This window comes from Cavia porcellus, unplaced genomic scaffold (genome assembly GCF_034190915.1).
Source record: "Cavia porcellus strain 051 isolate PalLab524CR breed Dunkin Hartley unplaced genomic scaffold, mCavPor4.1 scaffold_5, whole genome shotgun sequence".
In the NCBI taxonomy this organism is placed as follows: Eukaryota; Metazoa; Chordata; class Mammalia; order Rodentia; family Caviidae; genus Cavia; species Cavia porcellus.
Window position 1 is genome coordinate 97,475,750 of NW_026947488.1, and position 20,830 is coordinate 97,496,579.

The 20,830-nt window shown below is 40.9% G+C and overlaps 1 protein-coding gene across 14 annotated transcripts in view; it reads left to right on the plus strand.

The window, feature by feature from the left end:
- Window positions 1–20,830, plus strand: part of Ptpn13 (protein tyrosine phosphatase non-receptor type 13) — a 178,726-nt gene that overhangs the window by 28,847 nt on the left and 129,049 nt on the right. For 12 of the 14 annotated variants that reach the window (XM_063249384.1, XM_013151924.2, XR_010047689.1 and 9 more), the window contains one exon: window positions 14,609–14,728. In XM_063249384.1, the coding sequence (XP_063105454.1) occupies window positions 14,614–14,728 (115 nt within the window). In that variant the 5' untranslated portion in view covers window positions 14,609–14,613. Of the gene's footprint in view, window positions 1–14,608; window positions 14,729–16,917; window positions 16,962–18,150; window positions 18,173–20,830 lie in introns of those variants that run through there. The other 2 variants (XM_063249388.1, XM_063249387.1) reach the window with 2 other exon arrangements.

Below are 20,830 nucleotides of genomic sequence, written 5' to 3' on the forward strand. Positions count from 1 at the left end.
ATCTTCCTTACTAGCATTGCCCTTAGAAGAACTGTCGTTTAAGCCAAATGTAGTGTCACAGAAGACTTTGAGGGCTGTGGATGTGTGGTGTGGTGATAGCACTTGGGATTTGGACTCTTCCTCTTCCACGCCTAAAAAATGATAAGGGTCAACATTTGGAAAGCTTCCAGCCTTGTCTGTTGTTGCTCTCTGTGTTTCATTTGGTCGGCACTGCTTTAACTCAGCGACTCTCATTTTACAAATGAAGGAGCTCATGGTTCTTGGGTTTGTATCCCAGCTCTGAGGTTTGGTGGGGGTATAACATTGAGCAAATTGTTTCATTTTTGCACCTCTGCTTTTCCTGTGTCACGTGGAATACCAATGTCACCTACCTCGTGGAATCATTGAAGTGATAATTTCCTGTTATATTCACAGACCTGTTAAAGAGTTAACCATCTTTTGGGGCTGGGGATTTAGCTCAGCAGGATCTCAGGAGCTCAGCAGCATAAGAACCTGCCTTGCAAGCAGGTGGTCATGAATTCGATCCCGGTACCAATTAAAAAATAAATAAATAGTTAACCATCTCTTTCTTAACATGCTCAGTCTGCCACTAGCTTACTTTAAAAACCAAACCTTTTCATGAGACACAGTGGTGCGTCCCTGTAATTCCAGCCTGCTAGGAGGATGAGACAGGAGGATCACAAGTTAAAGCCTAGACTGGTCAACTTGTCAAGACCCTATCTCAAAATAAAAAATCAAAAAAGGGATGGGAGTGTAGCTTGGCATGACAGCCTGGATTCAATACCCACTACCACAGAACCAAACCAAGCCAAACCTATTTTCCTTCTTCCCTCTCTCCTCTCCCTCCCTCTTTCTCCTTCCCTCTCTCTTCCAATCCCTCCCTCCCTCTCCCCCTCTCTTTCTTTCTTTTTACAGTTTAGTATTAGAAAGACTATTCTTTAACTTGTAAATTTCTTGTAACAGCACTGAAGGGAATAAAGGTACTTCTTTTTTCTGTTTTTGGAGATCCTGGAAAAATTCCATACTGACCATTTTGACAAGTGCCTTTTTCTGTAAAATTATGAGTAAACTGAACAAAAATCTAGTGATGATTTTCTTCTGAATGTATACTAGTTGAGCTGATTTTAAAAAGCAGTATCATTAATTTTGTATGTGTTTCAACATAATTTGTTTGACAAAATTAGACCAAAGCCCAGTTGCTCATGAAGTATTTATCAATGAAGATAAAGAGAAAACTGTTCTTGAGCCCTGTTGTGGAATTATCTCATGGTATTTGCATAGTTTCCCTAATTCAGAGTTGAGAACTTGAGCCAATAAACATTCCTTTCATTCAGATTCTTACAATCCTTAGTATGTGTGAGTACACGGAATGTTTTGGAGACTCTGATATAGCTCCCATGTCATATATGATAGAATGTAGATTTTTTGGTTCTGTTTTTTGTTCTGCTAGTGGTCCAGCTGGGGCCTTGGAGTGCGCAGGCAAGCATTTTATCACTGAGCTGCGTCTCCAGCTCAGTGCTGGAATGCAAATAATGGGAACAGAAAAAGGCGAGCACCATATTCTTGGAATCCTAGTGTTCATCTGTGCAGCACTGCCTCACACTTCTTAATTAAGGATCACAGAACGGGAGTAACTCACCAGAGTGCTCGTTCACCGCATACCAGTGACACTGTGACTGTCCAGAATCTGCAGATACCTTAGATGTCCTCAAGTACATACCAGATGCACAACTACCAGCTCGAAGCCCCAGCTTTGTTTCTTTCTGATTACTGGATGTTTATAGCTACCTGACACTGGTTGAAGAGTTCTTCCCTTTTGTTTAGGTATCTCTTGTTTGTTTCTAGAGGTCTCTCAGTTTCTCTTGAAGCCTCCTGTTTGTTTCTCCATTTAAAACAAACAAACAGAATGTAACTGCCCCTCATATAGGCCACCTCCAAGTAGGTCTTACACTCCAAGTAGATCTTTCTCACTGAGTTTTTGAACTCTATACTTTCAAAAAGCAGATGAGCCCTGGAGTACCCAGGTGAGACTCACATGGCAGGCTGGTAATGTAGACCTGGATCTTGTTTTGAGGGATGTGATCACTTTATTTGTGGATCAAAAATTCTTCCGTTCATGATTGGCAGCAGGGTTTGTTTTCAAATTTTATTTCCATTTTCAAAAAGATAACCTTTTAATACATCTGATGTATAAATTTTTTTTTGTACTTAAGATCAAATTCATGACCTCATACTTGCCAGGCAGGCACTTATGTCGCTGAGCTAAATTCCCAGCCCTACTGTATAAATTTTAATTGGGCTCACTTCTCTCAAGTGCTTTAAAAAACAATAGATTTTCCTATAAATCAAACCTGCCTCTTTAATAAAATATGTGTTCATAAGTCCTTATTGCAATTCCAGAACCTGAAAAAGTCTAAACAAAGCAGTTTTGTAACTCCTTTGAATGTAAAACCTGTTCTGAGCCTTTTTGGTGGCAAAACCTGACAGAACTTTTGTGAATAAATTCGTATTTGTTATTTGTTCCACTTAAAGTGAGTACTCATAGATACACTAGTGAAGTCCTAGACTTTGGTCCAGTGTGTTTCAGGGTGTGGAGCATAAATACTTTTGTAAAATCTGAGCTGCTGTCGCTACTGAGACACAATTGGTCCAGAGTTTCTTAGAAGTGGTTGGGAACTTGTATAAGGAAGAAAAATCATAAGTGGTAAATTGAAGTTATATCATATTTTCCTTTTTCTCTCTTTCATTCTTTTCCTTGTTTTGAGTCATATTTTTTTCTTGCTCTTTCCTCTTTTCCCTCTTCCATATCCTCTTTCCTAATAAACATTAACAATAATCTGATTATGAATGTACTGAGTTCTGTCATTGATTCATTTTCAGTAACCTTAATAAGATCTATAGTTCACAGTTTATAATAGATTACAAAACAGACAGAACCTTAAGTAGGCACTGTTTCCTAAGTTTCTCTTATTTTGTGTGTCTGAAAGATCTTTTAGCTAATATAGCAACAATGTCATTTGGCCTTTTTATTTTCTTTCTTCTAAATTGCATTTTGGCAAATTGCTACACAGTGTGGTGAAGGTCTGTCAGATTTATCTCCATACTGATACAGTGGGGAAAATAGGGCCTTTATTCCATGCTCTATGTATCTGTTTGAAAAGAAATTATAAATGTTACTTTTCATCGTTGACTTTATTTATTTATGTATTTATTTTTTTATCATTGACTTTAGCTTTGTGTTTCTTCTTTATGTAACAAAGCTTAATTCTTTTTTTTTGGTACTGGGGATTGAACTCACAACCTCGAGTTTGCCAAGCAGGTACTTACGCCACTGAGCTAAACCCCTGGCCCTCAAAGCCTAATTCTTAAAGGACGTAATTTTGACAGATAATTGTGGAAATGCAGGATTATGGAGAATCTTTGCTTATGACTAAAAATTTACATATCCTTTTTAAAATTAAAGTAAGAGAAACTTAACTAGTTATGCTGAATTTAATCTGTTTCTAATAATAGGACTCTGGAACTTAAAATGAGAGGAAAAAATTGAACTTTAAAGTGTGTTTAACAGATTAATGGCTTTTTTACAATAAAGGGATTACTGTGTTCTACTAAAAGGAGTATATAATGTGTGGATCTTGTTTGGATCCTCGTATGAATGAATTCAGTTTAAACAGCTAATCCTATTCTGAGATAATCAGGGATCACTGGAACAAACAGAGACAAAGACACTCTCACTGTCCTCGTTAGTCCTCGGCCCTCTGTCCTTGGACTTCCCTTCTTTCTGTGCGTACAGCTTTGGTAAGCTCATAGAATTTCAGGACTTCACAATGCGACCTGTCTATGAGCTACCCTTCAGTGTGCCTCTCCACGCCCTGTGACCAGGCACCTACTTGGCATTGTCAGTTGAGTATTAATTGGCATTGCTAGCTTAAAATCCAAGTAAACTCAAAACAGAAACAAATCAAGCTCTGAAACGTCCCCTCCGTACCAATGCCCTTCAGAGTCCTCTGTTTTCCTTCATGGTAGCTCTGTTCTACTAGTTCTAGGCAAAGCCCATCCCTGTCAGCAAAGCTGCTGGGCCTTCCTCCCAGCAGAGTATGTGCAGATTCTGACGACTTGGCACTTGCCCTCTGACTGCACTCAGGGCTAAGCTGCCATCATTTCTTGCCTGGCTATTGCCGTAGCTTCCTGAGTCTTGCTTCCACACTGCCCTGCTGCATTCTGTCAGCACAGCAGCCAGCGGGTCCTTTTAAAACAGGTCAAATTGCATCTCTCTGCAGGAGCTCCCCTGAACTTCCATCTCACTGTAGAGATCAGTGTTTCCAGTGGCCTAGACACCATGCCGGCCTCATTTATTTTATATTAACCCCCACCCCATCTTTACTCATGGTGTTTCTCCTTCCTGTTCTGGTAATACATCTCTGTATCGTATCAGAAGTTGTTTTGGGTTTTGTTTTTCTACCCAGAATGTATTTTTCCTTGTTATCTGCATGGCACCTCTCTTGCCTCTCTCATGTCGTTCCTCAGATGGCTTGTCTTCAGTGAGACCATCCATTCCTGTAGATGTTCACCTTCTTGATTTATCGCTGTAAGCTCTTACTCTGTGTGTTGCTTATTGCCTGTCTTCTCTGGCAGAATATCAGTTCCATAAAGCCATGTATTTTTGTCTTGTTTATTCCCTGCTGTATCCTCAGTGCCCAAAGGAATGTCTGGCTCATAGTTGGTACTCAATAAATATTTGTTGATTGATTGAATAAAAACTCAGTGCATGCTAAATGTCTAGCACACAACAGTTTTAATAAATATTTAAATGAAGGATTCAGTAACAGCATTAAGCCTTCTTATTCTCTCCTAAGCTGTTTGCCTTTTCTACCTTTATTTTCTTTTATGTCCAGTTTAGACCTTCATTAGCTATCCTATCAGTAACCTCTGCTGCAAACCCTCAACGCTTGTTGGTCATATCCCCCAAGGCAGCCTTGACTGTTCGTTCTTACTCACTGATTGCTAAACACAGTCCGGAAAAGCTGAGAATCTGACCTCTGGCCCTAGGATAAACCAAGAACTAGAACGTCTGTGGACCTGTACCTACCCTGGGTGATATGTAGTTCCATAGTACCTAAGCACTGCAACTCTGCCAGTCCTTTTGCTTTGGTTGGTTTTCTAGTTTTGCAGATTGAAAAGGTACCACTTAAAAATAGCTCATTATTGATTTGTTATTTCAAAAATCTCCAGTTGCTAGAAACCGAGGATAAGCGTGGTGAGAAAGTTCTCACCTGGTGATTTGTCCAATGCAAACCCTGGCATTGACTGTTGGTCTTCTAGAGCGGAAATTATTTTAATTGAAGATTAAGGCTTTATCCAAAGAAGTTTCAACATAGTGATTCTTTAGCTGTTGTGTTTGGGAATTAACCTGGGGGTCACAGATGCTGTAAGATTCCCTGAGAACCCAGTCTTTGGAGATCTGAGAGTTGGGCCTGTGTGTGACGCATTTGAAGTGGGTGATGGACAGCCTCACTCAGACAGTGAGGCCGTTAGGTAGGAAGTTGTCTTCCCGTTTGGACGGGCACACAGGGCTTCTCTCCTCGGCCGCCAGTGGGCCAGATGAAGGCTCACCCGAAGGGTAAAGAAGCAGTCTCCTAAGCTGTGTGATGTTGCCTTGTTGGTCACACTCCTCATACTCTCTACTGGCTCTTCCTCTGGGCCCGTAAACACTCTGCTTATATCGTTAAAATTAGCAAATGGCCTCCAGCTTCCACCATCCAGCTTATCAGCCCAGCTTTCCTCCTGCCAGCCAAGCTGGTAGCAGTCAGTCAGTACCTTGAGCTCTGTTTGCTTCCTGTTCTTAACCAGCTGCTTTCACCCAGCTTCCTTTTCACACAGCTACCTGTGGTGTCCACGTGGCCATGAGTTCTGATGCAGCGTGGAGTCTCTGTGTTGAGACTGACTTCCGTGGGTGACGCTTGTGCTTGTTTATTATCCCCTCTAACCCTGAACTGAGGATATCACACGTGTCTCATTTAATTCTTGCCAACATCTTGTAAGATAAGAACTGTTAATTGTTTACTTTGAAGGGAAAAACCAAGCTTGGAGACATTAAGTAATCTGTGAAAAATTACGAAGTTGTTGACTTGGCATACAGTCTATAAACTTAAATTTACATTCTGCCGATGCCCTATTTGAAACTTTGCTTTCATCCTCTTTAACAGCAATCCTGGATTTTTCTGGCTAATGTTTTTGCAGTTTCCTGTGTGGCCCCCTCCCCCGCTTTTTCACGCTAGTCTCCGTTTCTGAATTTGGTGCCTCTTGTGTGCCCTTCCTCAGTAACTTTATCCAGATCCTCTACTTTGTCCATCAGTTAGGTACTGCTTCATCTCTTTATTGATTCTACCCTATAACTTAACGACTTTTAAAAAATTAAATTCTGTAATTTTTTGGCTTCCTCTGAAATTTGTCAGTGCCTTCCCTTAGGTTTCAGAATGAAATTCAAAGTACTGAACACCTCAGAGAAAGCAGCTCTCCTATGTGGCGACAGTTTGTTACTGTAAGCTTATCTCTTTCCTTCCGTTCCCTTTCTTTAATCTGCAGAATTTGGACACTTCCTACTAGTTCATGTCTCTCGCTTTGTACAGCTTATTTCCTTTGCCTGGAAAGCCCTATTTTAATCACACTCCTACCCACCCCCTTATCCTGCGAATTCCTCTAACAGCACTCCCTCTCCCTACTTCTTCTGTCCCTCTTCCTCCCTCCCTCTCTTGCTTTTTCTCTCTCTCCCCCTTTCTTCCTCCACCCCAGAGCCAGCAGTGCTTCTAGAATCTGTTTCTGTTATGATTCAGTGTCCTTTTTGGAATCCCATGGCACACTTTGAGCCTCTATTCCACCTCATATATTGTACCGCTGACTTGGTGTCTCATCCTTGATGTTGCGTTTGTCAGGTAGTACACCTGTGTATGTTTTTGTCCCAAACTCAGTATGAAATCTACCATGTAAGAGGTATTGAATATTTAAGTAGCACAGTGATAGAGTCATGGATGTGGTTAGAGTTTATTTGGTGTGAATGTGACATTATGTTAAAGTTTGTAAGCTTAGTGATAGCTTAGTAACTGCTGTGGCAAGTTAATTTAGAAATACGAAATTAATTTAGAATGTTAATTTAGAAATACAAACTAGATGGAATCTTACTTATACTAAATTAGTCTCCATTTGGCAAGGCACCATGTAAATGAAGAAACTCCTGTGCATGTTACAAGCTTGTGTGCTGTGTTTCTGTGGGTATCTGTGCTGCCCATTCCTATGCCAACCCCTCAGCATTTCAGAGTGCCGCTGCAGGTGGAGACAGGATCTCGAAAGTGGTGATTAATTTAAGGTGGCTTGGGAGGAACCTTCATCCAGTCTGACCGGTACCCTAATAAGCAGAGAAGATACGGAGACTGACAGCACAGAGCACAACCCGTGATGGCTACTGCAAACCAGCCCTGCCGACCTTTTACCCTTGAGTTGAGCCTCCAGAACCATGAGAAAAGAAATTTCTGTTTTGCTCCCACGTCTGTGATACTTTTTTATGTCAATCCTGGCAAACTCATACAGTAACTAAACAGAAATTTAACATTCAACTCATTAGTAATTACAAAAATACGAATTAAAACTAGTATGCAATACTATCTTACGCTTCCCAGGCTGGTACCAAACACTACCCAGATCTAGTGCTGGGAAGTGACACAGCAAGATCTCTTCTGCTTGTTGAAGGTAGTTAGAAAGCAGCTTGTCTTACCCAAATGTCTTTCTGTGGATAGATGCTCGAATTTCTACCTTGAAGTAGAAAGGCTAAGTCATAGCGTAGAAATATGTTAATATTTCTCCTAATGGCTTTCCACATTTCGGTTCTACAGTCTCACTAGCGATGTATGAGAATTGTAGTTTTTCTGCCTTTGTCAGCGCTCACTAGGGTCAGTCATCTTTATTCTAGTCATTCCTTTCTGTAAATGTTTGGGTGTGCCACTAACCCTAGCCTTGCTTGCTAGAGAAGTGTTCCATCCATGCCCTACGCCCTCAGCACCCTGTAGTAGCCCTTCTAATGGTTACGTAGCAGTGTTTCATTGTTTTTTCATTCTTAAATCCTGATACTGAGCATTGTTTCATGCATTCATTTGCCATCCATGTCTTTGAAGTGTTCAAATCTTTTGCCTGTTTACAAAAATTTGGAGTGTTTTCCTATTACTGAATTTTAAGAGCACTTTATATACTATTCTGGATACAAATCCTTTACCCATTATGTGATTTACAAACATTTTCTCTTAGTAGTTTGTGACACCTCCCTTGCTTCCTCCCTACTAAATCCTGAGCTAAATTCTGTTTCTATTTTTTGTTTTGAGACAGGGTCTCCCTAAGTTAGCTTGACTAGATTGTACTTGAACTTTCAATCCTCTCAGAATGCTGGAATTATGGGACAGCACCACCAGGTATTTTTGTTCTTTTAATGATTATTTTCAGGTAGCTGAAATTTTAATTTTCATGTATTATAATTTTTTTCTTTTACGACCAAAGGAGTATGTCATGTCTGTGAAAACTCTGCCTAGCTCAGATCTTGATAATTTTCTCATTTTAAATGGTCTCAGATATTACTGTATGCAGAAATGCTTATTGAAAATTATTTTCAAGTGAATAATCTTTTTGAACTGGAAATTCTATAACTTAGTTCTTAAGCTTTAAAGTTAAATTAGTTATTCTTGTAGATGTAGAAAATATTTTATTTTTCATTGACACTGTAATTGCACGTATTTATGGGGTTACCATGTGACATTTCAATACACGTATGCAGTGTGTAGTAATCACATCCAGGTAATGGATCTGTTACTTCAGGTATTTATCATGTATTTGTGTTAGAAACATTCAAATTCTTTACTGACTGTTTTGAAATCTTCAAGCGATGATCGTCAGCCATAGTTACCCCAGCATACCCCAGGTGGAACATTAGAAGTGGTTCTTCCTGCAGCCGTAGCCCTGTGCCCGTTAACCTTCTCTCCATCCCCAGACCCACCCATCTTCCCACTGCTCTGTGCTCTGCTTCCAGCTCTTAGCTTCCACCCAAGTGAGGACATGTGGTATGTGTCTTTCTGTGCCTGACTTACTTCACTTAATGTCCTCCAATTTCATGAACCTTGTCACAGATTACCGAATTCCATTCTTTTCCTGGCTGACTGTGTGAGTGTGATTTTCTTTGTCCCCGTTTGCCTCTGTGGCCAGCTGGGCTGTCTCTGCAGTGGCTGTGGTGGGTAGTGTGACAGGGCACATGATGGTGTTGGCGGTCTCTTCGCGGGAGGTGTCAGTTCCTTTGACTCAGGTAGTGGGATTGCTGGACCACGTGGCAGTTCTGTTTCTAGTTTTATGAGCTTCCATACTGTTTTCCGTATGGCTGTACTGATTCCATTACTTCTATCAGTGTATGTCAGTTCCCTTTTCATCAGCTTTATTTTGTTTCTATATGAAGTAACTTCAAAAATGTAATAGTAACATTGAGGAGTTTTGATTGAATGTATAATCCCATTTTCAGACCACAGTGAATTATAATCTCATAAGTATTTTATTTCATTTTACTTATTTTTGGTATTGGGAATTGAACTCAGGACCTTGTGCTTGCTGTGCAGATGCCTGTGGTTTTAAATTGCAGCCATACAATTAAAAGCCAGTTTAAAAGTATGCCATATGGGGCTGGGGATTTAGCTCAGTGGCATAAGCGCCTGCCTTGCAAGCTGGCAGTCGTGAGTTCGATCCCTGGTACTGATAAAAAAAGGAAAAAAAAAAAAAAAGTATGCCACGTGCCTGACCACATACTTTCCAAATACCCAAGTCTTCCAATGATTTAGGACTTATTTGGAAAGTTTTTTATATTTTATTTTATTTTATTTTATTAGTAGTACATGTTTGCAGTGCATAACGATTACATTCACAGGGAGTTGGTACAGGTAAAATATAACCTATTTGGTAAGGTTTATGTATGGCAAGATAAAAATTCTCTTCTGAAGTTAAGTGATACTTGATACATTGCATCATATGCCTCAGACATCATCTGTTATTCTAATTGATCTTCTTTTTTTAAGTGAAATATACATTCATTAATTTGGAAGATACTATGGCATGCTTCTCTTAAGTGTTTCTTTCTGAATCTTCCCGGGTTAGAAGATGCTTATGATTTGGGGTTGCCTTCTCTACTCACTGGGGTTTCTTAATGACTGAAGGCACTGTCCCCCAGCCAGGGTGCAGAGTGGGGCTGTGCTCAACTCTGGTGTACACACAGAGCTCTGTTTTATGTCTGCTTTGGTTTTGAAACAGGGTATTACTGTTGCCCTGTTTTCATAGACTCAAGCATTCTTAGTCTACTGACAGACAAGTGATTATATCACTTGATTGTATTGTTAATCTGTTTACTGCTCATTCTCTTTGGAATTACTTTTATGGGCTTCCTGTCCTTCAGAATTAAAATGGCGTCTCTTACTTGAAATTCTTTACAAAAACTTTGTAGTATCATGTAGTATAGAACTTTCAAGAAAATAAAAGTAAATAACATGTTTGTATTTATTGTAAAGGAAACGATCTGAGGAGTGAAGGTAGATAAACATAATTAAGAGACAAAGGGTAAGGGTAGACAGTTTATAACTTTTCTGTTTGTTGTGTGTCTTAGAAAGCTACTATAAACACTTTATTACGTTTTGAGATTGAGTGAGCAGGGTGAAGCAGTTTAAAATTTTCTAGTGAAAACATGAATTAAAAATACCAAATCTGTTCTGCTAGCTAAATGATATTAATTTGAAAAAAAATCCCTTCTATATTTTGGAATTCCAAGTCCTAACCATAGGTGTGCTTAGTAATCCTGTACTGAAAAGACAAATAAGTAAATAATTATTAACAGGGTTAATAAAGTATAATTCAGAACTGATTGTATTAACAACAGAAATATAATCAATAATCTTTGTAGACAAAAATCAAGCACCAAAGTCTGAGTGAGTTCCCCTTGCAACTCTCAAAACTTCTCTGTATGTTTGAAGTTTGTTCAAAATAAAGTTGAAAGAATAATGAAAAAAAAAATCAGGCACCAAAAAGTATGTTATTTTCATTTCTATTTTATTATTTATAGGAAGTAATTATATTTTAGAAGCCAGTTTCTTTAGAAAATAAATAAAACTCAGTATTTTAAGATTTAAAATTTAGCTCACACACAACAAATACGTGGTTTTTTCATTGTGATACACAAGACAGAATCATAAACAGCTTACACTTCACTCCTGTATTACTATTATTATTATTATTATTTGGGGGAGTTCTGGGAATTTAAGTTAGGGTCTTGGGTATACTGAGAAAGCCTTTCATTGGCTTTCTCATCCCCAGTGTGTGCTCTCTCTCCCTCCTTCTCTCTCTCCATCTCCCTCTTCCTACCTCTTCCTTCTTCCCTTCTCTTTCTAGAGGAAAAATTCTTCCCCTGCCTCTGTGTAAAAATTCAGGTCCATAATCTTACAGTCCTTTTTACTTAAGTTTGGAAAGCATTGTCAGTTCCATCACTAAAAGTGCCTTTTCGTTATGTTTCAGTCTCCACACGAAGGTAAAGCTGTCCTTTCTCTAGCCAGGGCCACCTTGTGTGCGCGAGGCCACTCAGCAGCTCTCACCCCGCTGGCCCTCGCCTGCCTCCATTCAGGCCCTTCTGTGGAGCTGTCACTCTCACCCTTTCTCCTGTCCTCCTTCCCTCCCCTGTCTCTCTCATTCCCTTTCCCCCTGCTCTTCCCTCCTTCTTGGGGGTATTCTCCTTATTGAGTTGATGCTTTGGATAGAATTGTGTTGTTCGTTTATATTCACAGTGCTGGAGATGGAACCTTATGGCGATCACAGGGAAAGGTAGGTTTCTTTCTTTCTTTCTTTCTTTCTTTCTTTCTTTCTTTCTTTCTTTGTGGTGCTGGGGAAGAATAATTTTCTTTTAAAGCTCTGTCAGCAGCTTTTTGAATTACAATTTGCATCACATCCGATTCATTTAAATTTAGCACTTACCTCCAGTATTTATTAGTATTCACACAGAGCTGTGCTAGCGCTACTGCTGTCTAAATTTGAGGACCTCTGGTCCTCTGGGAAGGATCAGGTCTGGCTCCAGGCTTGCCTTCAGTGTGTCCTGTCGGCCTGTGTCCTTTCCTCTCGCGTCCCCACTGCGGAAGTGGAGCTGGCTTCACCACCACCAGCTCCATACTCCCCACCCTCCCCTCCCTTTTGCTGCCGCCCCTGGGTGATCCCAGGAATGAGTGTCAGGTGGCAGTCTGCTGTGTCACCCTGCCTCCAGGCAGCACCTATGAAGCCCTCCACAGCTCTCACTGAAGCTTCTTTCACTGGCTTGAGGAGCGCGGACTCCTTCCCATACCACTTACGCTTTAGGGCAGACGTAGAAATCTGTATGACTCTTCAAAGAAACCCTTGTGCAATGTTCTCTTTATGTCTGTGTGCCATCCTTGGAGCTATCTAACCAGTTCCCAGATGAAACACTTTGGGAATTTGCTAGAGGGTAGTCTTTCTCACAACCCAGGTCGGTACTTGATTGCTCATAGGATCTTAATGTCTCTATTGAAACTTCCAATCTAGTAATGTTTCATGGTGAGAATAATATAACACCCATCTCTTAGAAAAATGCAGCTTCTGTGTTTTCCATTTAATAATGTTCCTGTATTAAAATAAAGCACATGAAAACCTACAGATTGTGGGTGTAGGGAGAAGGTCTAATCAGAGCAGCGTCTTAGGTCTTCCTTTTCAGTAGCACATTATGCTGCTTCTTTTTTTTTTTTTTTTTGGTCTTTTTCCTTTTTATCGGTACCGGGGATCAAACTCACGACTGCCTGCTTGCAAGGCGGGCGCTTATGCTGCTGAGCTAAATCCCCAGCCCCGCACATTATGCTTCTAAATACAGTACACACAGAGATAGACTTTAACATAAAATATTAGAGTCAGCATCGGAAAAAATAAAAGAATAGGTGGCCTCTCCTAGTTGGAATTGTTTCTGTTCAGCCTGGATTTACTACTATAAATGTAAACTTTAAAAATGCTAACTTTTCCTGTTAGTTGAGTAAACAATGACTTTTGCCTAAATGAGATGTTTCTATAAGTTAATTTTTAAATTTAAGAACTTAGTTGTAGAAAAGAAGTATAGTACATAATGTGTTCAATTCCTTCTAATTTCCAAGACCAACTGTTTCTGTTTACAACTAGATATGCATTATATATTATGCTTAAATTAGTTTGGTCTGATTGATCATTATAAAAAATAATTTTCTTTTTCAGGTATGTCAATTTAGGAAAATCTCTATAAAGAATTTTGAGTAGCAACATTTTCCTCTTGCAAAATATGAATAGGGTTACTGAACCCAATAGAAAACCTTAAACTTTATCAGTATGTCACTTTAAGGAACTGTCTTATTTTCTCATTGCTGAGACAAAATACACAACACCCAGAGTTAAGGGAGGAGAGGTTAATTGGCTCACAGTTGGTAGAAGTTTCAGTCCATTACTGGCTGGCTGCATGCAGGCAGCATCACAGAGGAGAAACAGCTCCCAGCTCACAGTGGGCAGAATGTAGCAAGGGTACAAGGAGCGACCACCGCTGTTTGTATCCCTTATGTCTTATCCAGGTTACCTAGGGCGGTGGCACTCACACCTTTCCTTAATATTGGTGCCCTTGATCCTCACATTGCTCTATGAATCAATCAGTCCAGAGTATCACACACTCTGGACCCAGGCCCTTGGGAAAAAGCCTGACTGCAGGCGGCTTTGTGGGGACATCTAGACACTGCCATAACAACATTGGAAAAATTGGCCCCATAAAAATATCCCCAGAGATACTTTTCTGACCTTACTAGTTCAACGTCTCTGGAGTTTGAGTTTCTAAAGTATGTTACATTGCCTCTTATCATAGCCAAAATAGCATTATCATTATTATTATTCCCAACTCACAGATGAGAGCCAGGTTACAGCGAAGTGGCTGCCAGGAGCACATGGTGACTGGACAGCAAAGTTGGGCCTAGAAATAGTTAATTCCATGTTTTGCAAAATCTATACACACACACATTTGGAAGAAATGTGTTGCATGTTTTTCCAGTTTGCTCTGCGATGGCTGTAAGGTCTCCTCTCCTGTGCTGTGTATCTGGAAGGCATGGAGTGAAACTCAGGACCGAACTCTGAAAGGCTCTACTCTGGCTGCTTTGCCTTCCTCCCTGGTAACCTGGTGCTCCCTGACCTCTCTTGAAGGCGTCACTACCATTCCCCAGGGCCTGCTCTGAGGTTGACCCTGCCAGTTCAGAACAAGTGAATGGTTATTTTGAGGAGTTCTTCCTCAAATGTCTTTGCTTTTGCTTTTAATGAGACAGGGTCTCCCTATGCTGCCCAGGTGGCCTCCTGTGCTCACCTGATCATCTTGCTGCAGCCTCCCAGGTAGCTGGAACTGTAGGCGCTCATATTCTTTCACAATTTATGGGTTAAAAACTAGGATCATGTTTAGACTCAGTGGTATGTTGGGAAATGGATAGATCGAGGCTTGTCATAGGTCGTCATGGAATTGCTGACACATGGACATCTGCTCCCTTCGTTGCAGGTAACATGCATGTGTCACTGGCCGAGGCCCTGGAGGTTCGGGGCGGCCCCCTGCAGGAGGAAGAAATATGGGCCGTGCTAAACCAGAGCGCTGAAAGTCTCCAGGAACTGTTCAGAAAAGGTACGGAACTTTTACAGTTTTATTTTGTATAGTGAAGTGCTGAGACCAGATGTTTGATTTGATATTCTTGTGCTTTTGACAGAGTGTGTGTGAGAAGGAGCGCTTCCTCTTGTCTCCCTTAAGAGGGCTGACAGCGCTCTGATTTTGTGTGCCGGGCACCGGGAATGCAGTGCATAGCGAAACAGAGCCATTCCTAACCTTGGAAGGGGCTTACGCTCCCATGTAAAAAGTAACTATTAATAAAATATGTATATGCGTGTAAAAATGACAACCATGATGGGCTAATGAGGGGAGGTTCAGTGGCTGTGAGAGGAGGCCAGGGGTGGTATGACTGGGTCACAAGGAGGAAAAGAGGGGCTTCCCTTCCAAGCAGTGCCTGGACTGAGATCCGGAGGGAGGTCCAGGTTAGCCAGGAGAGGGAGGGGAAGCTCTGGCAAAGGGAACGACACACGTGCCCCATTGCCCTGCCTGAGATAATTAGGCTGACTCAGTGCTGCAGTGTGGTGCTTCCTGATACGCCGTCACCGGGTCACTTTGTTGTCTAAAATGTTTGAAGTCATGCTGGAAAGCTCCATCTGAAGATGGTGTTTGTTACTCATATATAGCCAACACCTAGGGAGGATAGTTGGTAAATAAAACCGAGTTTCACTTAGTGGGAAAAACCAGTCTTTAAACTAGAAGAGTGTGAATACCCTGTAAGCCATCAACACAGCAGAGGCATGTGGGCACCCCGGGGTGATGGTAGCCTTCAGAGGGCGGGACTGCGAGCAGCAGCACTGGCATCACCCTAAACTTACCAGCAGGCAGACACTTCACCCACGCTGGAGACTCACGGAAGAAACTCGGCCGTGGGCCTAGCCGCTCATGTTTCATGGCCTGTCATGGACCTTCTGCCATGTGCTATGGCTGAGCACCAGCAGTCAGACAGACCTGCCGGGAAGGGTTAGGGGTAGCTGCGGGCTGAGTGCAGGAACGCCACAGCACCAGCAAGCAGGGAGCCCTCGGAGACCGGTGGGAAAGGGTCAATCGGTCCTGCTGTCTTTGAATCTAGGAACAGGAACCTGAGCAAACAGTGTTAGGGCCACACATTACTGCCTCTTCCTCAGGTGTGTGAAGATCTTTCATAAGAATCGGGATTAATCTAAAGAAAATGGATAGTTTTTATCTGAAACCACTCACCAAAAATCTGGTTATCTTAAGTAAGCTCTATTGCTATGCTTGCTTCATTTTAATTTTTCAGAAAACTCCGAAGTTTAGGTATTCTGAAAACTAGAGCAGTAAGTCTGAAAGTGTTGGTAGGAAAACTGTGTTGGTGGCATTACTCAATTAGCAATAGGACAGAAACATCTGGGGCTGGCGGTACAGCTCAGCGGCAAAAGTGCCTGCCTGGCAAGCACAAGGTCCTGAGTTTGATTCCCAGTACCGAAATAAAATAAGGTAAAATAGGAAACATCGACGTCTGTTATAAAGTGAAAGAGCCAAAAAAGTGGAAGGTGTCACCATTGTCCGTAAGGGGTTATTCATATCAAAGAGAAGTTGCGTGTGAAAAGTTTCCCACTTCAAAACAGTAAGCCAAATGAAGCACAGAGCGGGTACTTCAGATGTTTAGAGGAGGCAGAGAGAGTCCCTCCTTTATTACACAGGGCGGGATCCCTCCCAGGCTTGACTCACAGAACATAAAGCTTCTGGCACCCTGTTAAGTAGGTAACTGTGTCCTTTCAGGTTTCCTAAGGGTGATAGAGATTGACTGTCTGAATTTACAGTTCTGGTCATTGAGAGGCAGTTATTTCATAATGTATTGGCACATTACAATAAAAAATGTACTGGATCTGATAAAATTAATTATGAGTCAGCTATGTGTTAATTCTGCCTAGTGGCAGCTAGTCACTCTACGGCCCCCAGTCTAATTCATAGAATGATTATCAATAATACAGAAAAATTAAACTTGGCTACTTTGGCAGTTGGGAGCATATCAGTTGTTATGATTGCTAATTGAAAATTTCTGTTTATTTGGAGAAAACAAATATTTGGTTTATTTGAAACTTCTGATATTGCATTCATTTCATTTGATAATGTAATGGTCGTTTTACTGCAGATTTTTCTCCAGAGTCTTACTAAAAGTGGAAATAAAATTATTTACTATTAGTTTGCTATTTTTCGGGTGAATTGTGTTTTCCTTCATTTTCTAGTAGACGCCTCAGTGAAGAACAGTGAGAAAGCTCAGGGGCAGCAGGTAAACTGAAGTGGCTCCCAGGAAGTTTGTTTTCCTAAATGTGTCAGCCTGTCTCCGTTTTCTTTGTCTCCTTTGAGTTGTGTCTTTCCCCCTAGATCGTCTTAATTTCACGTGTTCTATCTTTTTCAGTATATGAGTGCAAACGTGTTGTTGATATTCCTATAATAAAAAGGTGGAAGTAAGCACAGAGCAAAATTCAAAGATATGATGTATTTCTTCATGTTTTTGAGCCTCCCAGAAATTTAAGGCTTTCAGCATTTTTAAAACAAAATCTTTGTGATTACTATTCATAGAATAATAGGATCCAAAGATCTTCCCTATTTGAAGGAAACAGGCATCTTAAATGTTTTCTTCCTAGGAGGAAAAATATAAAACTTCAGAAACATGCATTCCCATTCCCTTGATGATGGTGATGGTGGAAGTTGGTTCTCTTTTTACTTTACATTTGGTTTTATTAACATGTGCAATCTGTATGATTATTGCTCAGAATTTTTTGAGATTCATGTGTTTGTTTGTGATACTGAGGATTGAACCTGGGGTCTCACACATGCTAGGCAAGTGCTCCACCACTGAGTACATCATTAGTTCTTTTTGTTTTATTTTGAGACAGGATCTTACAAAGTTTCCTAGGCAGGTCTTGAATTTAGAATACCCCTGCCTCAGCCTCTTTAATGACTAAGATTACAGGCATATACTACTATACCTGGTTTTTCTTGTGGTTTTGTATATGGCCCGTATGTCATTATTCTGTGGTCATTTGAAAAGGTTGTGTGCTTTCTATCACACTGTAACTTAGATTTGTTAATGTTTGTGATTTTAATGTTTTATAAAAATAAATCCTGATTACTTGAATATTTGATCTGTAGAAAGCTTCCCACTGTGATAGTGTTTCCATCGTCTAAGTTCTCCTATCTTCTTACCTCTCTCTGCACTTCCTGTTGTTTTGTCTGATATGTCTAATGATTAATGACAATGTAAGTAGACTGGATCTTTTCACTCCATTACTCTTGGTGTCACATTTTCTCTAGTCTGGTTTTATATGTGTGTATATGTTTGGTTATTGTTGATTTTCTTTTGTTTTGTTTTGTACTCAGCTACAACACAGCACTTTTTAAATTTTCTGCTTTGAGACAGAGTGTCACTGAATTGCCCAGCCTGGCCTCAAACCTGTAACTCTTCTGCCTCTGGCTGCCAGAGTGCTGGGATGACAGGTATGCAGCACTATGCCTAGATTCCGGTTTGTTCTCAGTATCGCCTGGGGTTGCTTCTGTTTGCCATTTGTCTAGAGCAGTGGTGGCAAATCTATGGCACACCTGTTATGTGTTTAAGAGAAAAGATGTTGATGTGTGAATTGTTTTTCCTAAAAGGTTCAGGTAGAACAGCAGTGTTGACCCTTGGTGATACGTAAGTGGGCTTGAGGTTGCAGCTCAGGCTCTCAGCCCCAAAGGTTTGTTGGAATTGATCCAGTGTCTTTCTTTCTCTATTTCCATGTGCTCTACATTGTAATTTAGATATTTTTATAAATAACAGGTAGCTAGATTTTATGTTTTTACCTATCTTGGGAGTTGCTCTTCTGTAAAAATTGAAATAAAAGTTCTGGGGAATTAATTAAAACTTTGACTATTATGGTTCCTAATTACATGCATCTTATTAATTGATTATATCTGTGACCAAATGTGTATGTGTGTGTGTTTAGGGGTTCACTTGTTTTCCCATGAACAATCAGTTCTTCAGCCAGAGACCAGCTGCGTGCCCTCCAGGTCAGTTTTGTTCACAGCTTGAGGCCTCAGAGCCGTAGAACTGCCCAGAACTTCAGACTTGGTTTCAAGTTCCAGGTGGTTTGACCTATGCTTCTGGCCTACTAGCTAGATTGGGGCTCAGTTAATTTGCTGGAGCAGCTCCTGAACCTCTGGGAAACACATTTACCACATAATTATACACGGTGTTGCAAAGGATGCAGCTGAGCAGTGTGTGGGAAAGGGGCATGGCACATAGTGTTCATCTCAGCGCACTGCCTCTGGGAACCAAGCGTGCTGGGCAGTGTCTGGAAGCCCTGAGAGCCCAAGTGCTGGCTGCTGTAAGGGAACTTCATGATGTAGGCGTGGTTGACTACATCACTGACCACTGCTGACCAGCTTACCTTCCTACCCTTCTTTCCCTCCCCAAGGCAAAGTAGGGAACTGAGAGAAAGTACTTGCTGGACTAATACTGCTACCTACAGTCTAGACCACCGTGGTGACTCCAAGCCTGGGGCGTTTGTGATGTTGCAAAAGATACCTGCATTTGGTCTTTGTTCGTGTTCCCTGGCATACCACTTATGAAATCCTTGGAATCTCCAGAGCAGTGTCTTTGTGTGTGAATAGTTTAAGTGACAGTGCCTTGTAGCTTCAGGATGGGGGTTGTCACAGGAAGGATCAGTGTGGGATTAGACGGTTGGCACCTTTCAGCCACATCTCCCCACCTTCCAGGAGAGGAACGGGGTTGAAGGTTAGGTTGGTCACCAGTGGCAGTGGAGGCTTCACTCCTGTCTGATGAGGTTTCCATGTAGCTGGAGGCGGAGCTTCCTGGAGGCTGCTCTGCCTAGAGAGGGCATGCAAACTGCACATTCCTTGCTTCATACCCTGCCCTGTGCATCGTGTCCAGCTTTGTTTCTGTGTCTTTTGTGATGGTCTTTATACCCTGTCACTGTTAGTAAGGAGTCCCCTGGTTATGCTACTCCAGTTAAGCTGGTGTGAGAGAAAGTCAGGGGGAACTTTAATGTGTGACCCACCACTCAGAAATACAGATGCAGCCTGTTGCTTCCATTCTGTGTCTGGGGTGGGAGCAGTCCACGCACCCATAGCGTCCAGCTGAGTTGTATTAGTGGACACCAGGTTGGTGTTCGTGGCACAATCCTCCACTTGCTGGGTGTGTGTGGGGAGACATCGCACTCCTATGGTCACAGAAGGTGTTGCAAAGGCAGACCAGGGAGAAACTGAGTTTCTCGTTCTCCATTTCAGAGTACACATTTTTCTACATCATAGATGAACTCATGTCCATGGTCCTAGTCCTAAATAATGAAAAACAATGCTATTCTCTTACCTTTTCTGGATAATCTTTACAAATGAGAGAACTGCTACCTTGAAAACTTGGCTTACGGTTATTTAGGTTGTTCCAAACTGTAAATTATTTTAGTAGGCCTTTTGCAGAAGACAGGTGTTTTGAATCTAGGGGAATCATGTTAGAATGGTTGATAGCACTCACCCTTGCTCAGGGAAAGATTTAAGTCAATCCTGAATCCTTTATATGCAGTCATTTTCTGGGTCCTTGTTTAATAAAATAAAATGAGTAGTCTAAATAGTTAAAAAGTTGATGGAATAGTGTTGTAATACAGAGAAGTACTAAAAATGTACAAGATACATTGTCAAAATAAAAACATTTAAATACCAGAAAAATATCTGGAAAATGAAGATTTTATATATAGGTAAGATTATTGAGTAAGGTTGCAGAGAACAGACCGTGTGGAATCCTTTCACTGTATTTCTTCATAAAGTCTTACCTATTGTAAAGGATGTAAAGGAAAATAGCATTATGACAGGTATCTGGAGCAATGCTTTTCATTCCTTAAATGTTAGAAATCACAGTCTGTAGACGCTTTTTAAAAATCTCATAAGAGAATGATCTATGTTATCACAAAATTCAGTGAACTATTGTATAAAATTGCTTTTATTACGTAAGTATTTTCAGGGTAAAATCCCTTGATATTGAAAAAAATTAGATGGAATGCTTACATAAACTTAGTAAAAGGCGAGAGATTTATACAATCTGAAGAGAAACCAGGGTATTGCCTACATAAATTTAGAACCATCTTCATATGTTTAAGGAGTCAA